At 36.5% G+C, this 5,552-nt stretch overlaps 1 protein-coding gene across 1 annotated transcript; it reads right to left on the reverse strand.

Annotated features, from left to right (window-relative positions):
* Positions 1 to 2,220: 2,220 nt before the first annotated feature.
* On the reverse strand, positions 2,221 to 4,923 carry LOC111027681. Its single transcript, XM_022306080.1, has 4 exons — positions 4,719 to 4,923; positions 4,307 to 4,508; positions 3,831 to 4,224; positions 2,221 to 3,732 (listed from the first exon to the last, which is right to left on the reverse strand). The coding sequence occupies exons 1-4, from the start codon at positions 4,921 to 4,923 to the stop codon at positions 2,221 to 2,223; spliced, it is 2,313 nt and encodes a 770-aa protein (XP_022161772.1).
* Between the last annotated feature and the right edge of the window lie 629 nt (positions 4,924 to 5,552).

Here is a 5,552-nt window from a genome sequence, read left to right on the forward strand (position 1 = left end):
AGTGTATTGTGGTCTCGGTATGTTTCACAGACATACATATATCGTATCGGTCACTTAAGTGTTTGTAGCTGTCAAATGTTCAATATTGATCTGAAATAATATTAAGATAAGAAAGGTATAGAGCTACGCCACTACGACCATAAAATATAATAGTAATAATAATAATTTATATATATAATTTAGATCAAAAGGAGATATCACCTGTGTGTTTTTCTGTGTCTTATAATATTAGTACGTCTTGGAACGTTAACGAAGTGTGTTAACTGTAGTGTGATCATGGAACATATGTTGAGTGAAAAAAACAAAAAACTTTATGTAATTGATGATTTTAAATTTTATTTTCAAAAGTTATTGTGCAATGATATTGAAAGGTGGGCTTGTTGTAAACGTTCGTGTACGTCTTACATAAAATTATCGTATATAAACAGTGAATATAAAGTTATATTCCGCAAGATAGATCATAATCACAATAAAGATGACGAGCAAAAATTAAATAGACAACGGGTATGTAATAATTTAAAACGCAAGGCTGTAGATGATCCTTTTGAAAAACCAAGTAAAATACTGCATCGTGAGCTATTAAAGGGAGATATTAGTATATGGACGACAAATGACACTACAAACGAGTTCGAAAAAATTTACATTATGCCCGATCAAGCATTTATCCTAAACTGCCAGAAACTTTGATTGATTTACATACAGCTTTAGATAATTTAAACATCAAAACTAATAGAGACGAAGATTTTTTATTTATTAATAATCATGAAAAAAATATTGTAGCTTTTACATCACACGCAAATTTAAAATATTTAAGTGAGTGCGAAATATTATTTGTTGACGGTACATTTAAAAGTTGCCCTAAGATGTTTTATCAGTTATTCACAATTCACGGAGTTAAAAATCACAACTATACACCACTAATTTTTTTTTTATTAACGGGAAAAACAAAACAAATTTATGAAGATGCTTTGACTAATTTATTACTGAANAAATCCAAATGATGTAGACGACTGTTTTACGAACGAAATCATGGCAATTCAACCCAACGATGATCGTGTACATGCATTTTGTGACTACTTCTTAGAAACGTATGTGATGGCTGACAGTTTATTTCCACCAACTATTTGGGCTGAATTTTCTAATTCTACAATGCGTACAACTAATGTTTGTGAATCATTCCATTCCAAGCTGAATAGCATGTTTTACTCCCCAAGTCCTAATATTTTTCAATTAGTTGATGTCTTAAAGCAAGTACAATGTGATATATATGTAAAATTGCGTAGTTCAAATTTAAGTAATAGACGCCGGGAAATATTAGAAAAAGAAAAAAGTATAAGTTTAGTGATGACGGAATTTCAAAATAATGAAATTAATAGACTTTTATATGTAGAAAAGTTGGCATACATGTCATTGCCGACAACAAAATAAACAAAACTAAATTTTTAATATATTATGACTATATACTATATAGATAATTATATTATTATAATATTGTATTCTACTATTATTATTATTATTGTTTTTTTTAATTTATTATTATTATTTTTATACTGTAACGTAATTTTTCATTGAAGCAAAAAATGCTATTATACTATTTTATTATTTAAAAAAAAGTTGTTTATTGACATATTTTATTATTATGAATTATTATTATATATTATTTTGTTTATTTAAATTGTAATATTATGTGCCCGAAATGTCAAAAAAAACCACCAAATTTAAAAATAATATTATTTAAAATACACTAACTTGATTACCCTAAACTACAATAGTTTTATTTAACTAATGGCCTTTGTTGTCGATGAAAAAAAAATAGTTTTATTTTATGATTCTTATTCACAGTGTCACCTTCTACAATATTTATATGTTTTATTGTAATGTAACAAAATCACGATCCTCCAGTTGAAAAGTAAGTTATTTATTCGGATATACCCCTCTAAGAGATGGCATGCAATTCGGACAGACCCCTCCAAGAGACGGCATGCAATTCGGACAGACCCCTCCAAGAGACGGCATGCAATTCGGACGACCCGATTTATATTTATTTTTTTGGCATGCAATTTGGATGCACCGGTTTTATCAGGACTCAAGTTCAATGAGTAATGAGATATGTTTGACGTTTCGCTGAATATCCGTCTCATCTGTTCACTGTTCGAACACCATTTACGAAGTTGCATCCCACCTGATTCTAATACTTTAGCAATATCACGATGCATAATTTCATTCAGCTTCTATATCACTATTCGCTCCACTAATGTAATCATCCAGGTAAAAATTTTGCAAAATAGATTGACTAATTTCCGAATGCTGTTCTGAGAATTCGATTAGAGCTTTCGATTCTTTTAACACACGAGTGGCAAGAAATGACGCTGACGCCGTACCATAAGTGACCGTGTTTAGAGCGAAATACAATAACGGTTTATCCGGGGAATCTCGCCATAAAATTCGTTGAAAGCTCCGGTCGTTTTCACTGATCAACACTTGACGGTACATCTTTGCAACGTCTGCAGTAATCACTATCATATGTAATCGAAAACGTAGAACGATATCAAACAGTTCTGGTTGTATAACTGGACCGGCCAGAAGAACATCGTTGAGTGATAAGTTTGTAGATGTCTTCATGGAGGCATCAAAAACTACCCGCATCTTTGTCGTAGTACTGGATGCTTTAAACACAGCTTGGTGAGGTAGATAATAATACTGTCCAGTTTGCACCACAGGATCGTCGATCACCGACATGTGACCTAACTTCATATATTCATTCATAAATTCACAATATCCAGTATGCAATTCTGGATTACGCTGTAGTTTTCGCTCCAAGGATAAGAACCGATGTAATGCAGCTTCCATGGAACGCCCAAGTGACTCAGAACCGTCACGAAATGGTAATGAAACAATGAATCGCCCATCCGATTGACGACTGTGAGTTTTTTGAAAATGCTGTTCGCATGCCACTTCATCTTCATACTTAGAACTCCTTGGTCCCTTTACAGCTAACCCCGCACCAGTCGTTAAAAAACAGGAAATTCCCTGACTTGAAGCTCCGTGATTATGTTCCGTTGGTATAGGGCCAGAGATTATCCAACCAAGAGCAGTATTGTACAACCAAGGCAAACCTCCTGGCATCACCGTTGGTTGTGACCAAACTACCTCGTAATATATCTCAGCCCCCAATAATAAATCTACATCAGCCGTACAGTTAAAACCAGGATCCGCCAAAGAATTCTTCACTGCATCCGGAAAATCCCACCTTTCTGTACTGATGGATTGGGTTGGTAACGGAAACGTAACGGCTGGAAGAACATGACAACCAATAACATTTGTATATTGAGAATGAAAAGAACTAATTGTAACATTCACCCATTGTGAAGATTTGGTGTTAACGCTGTCTACTCCGCTGATGGGCAACATGGTGCGTGTGACATCCAGCCCCAATTTGTTTGATAATTTTTGGGTCATAATATTGATCTGTGACCCGTTATCTAACACAGCACGACAAGGGAATCTCCGGCCATGCTTGTCTTGAACGACAATTAATGCAGTCGACACCAACACCTGCTTCACGTTACATACACTGTGCAACGCCGTGGCGCTAATATCGGTTGGCGCGCCAGCTGTGTCTGTGGGTGTAGTTGGTTGCTTATCGTCAACTATTACGGCGCTTATAACGGCATCGCCCGTTGAGCATGTGGAAACGAGTTTTTGCCCCTGATATGGTGACCATGCAACAAACTATGATGCCGCCGTTGACAATGTTGACATGGAGGTAATCTACAGTCACGAACGCTATGGGCAAAAAAACAATTAAAACACAAACGTTTTCATTTAACAAAGTCATAACGATCTTGCAACTTCATCGCCTTAAACCGAGAACAATAATCCAATCGATGCTGTTGTGAACACATGACACATGTTGAGCGGTTGGTTTGAACTGATAGGCAAGCTTGTTTTTTAATCTTTTTTCCAGCTGCATTTTCACTTTCAACCTTTGTTTGACCCTCATACGATTCCAAAGAACTGTCACGAGACTCTAAAAAATCAGAAAATCGTTTAAACGTGATTTCATCAGTTACCTTGATTGATAAGTCCCATTGTTCCAATTTGCGTAGATCCAATTTGTTACGTATTATACCGATCAATAAGTCATCCCAGTGCTGAACTGGACGCTTTAGCGAGCGGAGAGCTTCAATGTGCTTGGTGAACTTGATAAAAGCTCCCGAAGTTCTAATGACGTTGAACCCGTTACTTTTGGCATATCCAACAGTGACCTAACGTGAGACTCCGTTATCAATCTTTTTCTCTCTACCGTTCCTTAAGCACTCGAATCGCTTCCTCGTATGAAGTGTCATTGATTTCCAGTGCGTCGATTAAATCCAAAGGCGAGCAACGTAAACACGATCTAAGATAGTGAAACTTGTCCGATTCCGACACGGACGAGTCCCCTCCGACACGTGACATAAAACAATTTAAGAACCGTTGCCATGTTGCATAATCGCCGTCGAACGATTCTAATGGTAACGCAGGTAAAAGCGATTGCGTACGCGGCAATATAGACGTACCTTGTAACGACGCGTTAAACGAATCGCTGCCGTGTTGAACTGTAGACGATGATTTCACACATCGGGATAACTGCCCGGCAATGTGGTGGTACCGCGACTCGAATTCGTCACGGGTAACACCATGTTCTTCGTCGTGTTTGGTATCCAGCTCCTCCTAACCTTGAACGTCTTCGAACTGGGTCATGATGCTGGGGAGCATAGCAAGCCTAGATGCTGCCCCGGCAACATTAGAAACTGATTCAACAAATCGATCGACGAACGTGGACACCCTCGTAAGAGATTTTATTTGCCCACGCCGACTTACTAACGTAGCTAAGACGACTTCATTAGACAATTCATAATCAAGATTACTTGCAATTGACATAATAATTGATTCTTTTTAAATACACAACACCATCCGTCCCGAAAGTCCAAAATGTAATTAATCAGGTCGATGCAATATTAGCAACCGACACATTTCGTATTAATAAAATAATAACTAGTGGACTGTATAAAAATATGTGTATAATAATAACTGATGCCCCGTCATAACACTGTGCTACACATTTTTGTATATCTAACTTATTATGGGCAGCAATATTAAGAATTTCTTGACTTAAAGTATAGGCATCACATTTCTTCATGTGATAGCAACCAATTGCTTTTTCGAGGATATTTAAGTTGTCATCAACAAATCTAATGATGAATGAACGGGCCGGGAGCATAATAAATATTACGCGTGCCCGAACGCCAATACTTTAGAGCACCACTAACACCTAGGGCGGAGAAATAATATGGAGATAGCTGGGTGTGTAGTGATGTAGTAGTTCAAACAGTAGTGGTCGGGGTTGCCGGGCAAATACTGTAGAACTACGTAATGCGTGTTGTGCGAAAAGTGTGTTTTTGAGTACAAATGTGTTTATATGTGGGTGTGTGTACAATAAAACAATAATAATAAAATGGTAACACGGTTTTTGGTAATAATAGATAATATAATATAACAAAATAGTAGAT

Source organism: Myzus persicae, unplaced genomic scaffold (genome assembly GCF_001856785.1).
Source record: "Myzus persicae strain clone G006 unplaced genomic scaffold, MPER_G0061.0, whole genome shotgun sequence".
In the NCBI taxonomy this organism is placed as follows: domain Eukaryota; kingdom Metazoa; phylum Arthropoda; class Insecta; order Hemiptera; family Aphididae; genus Myzus; species Myzus persicae.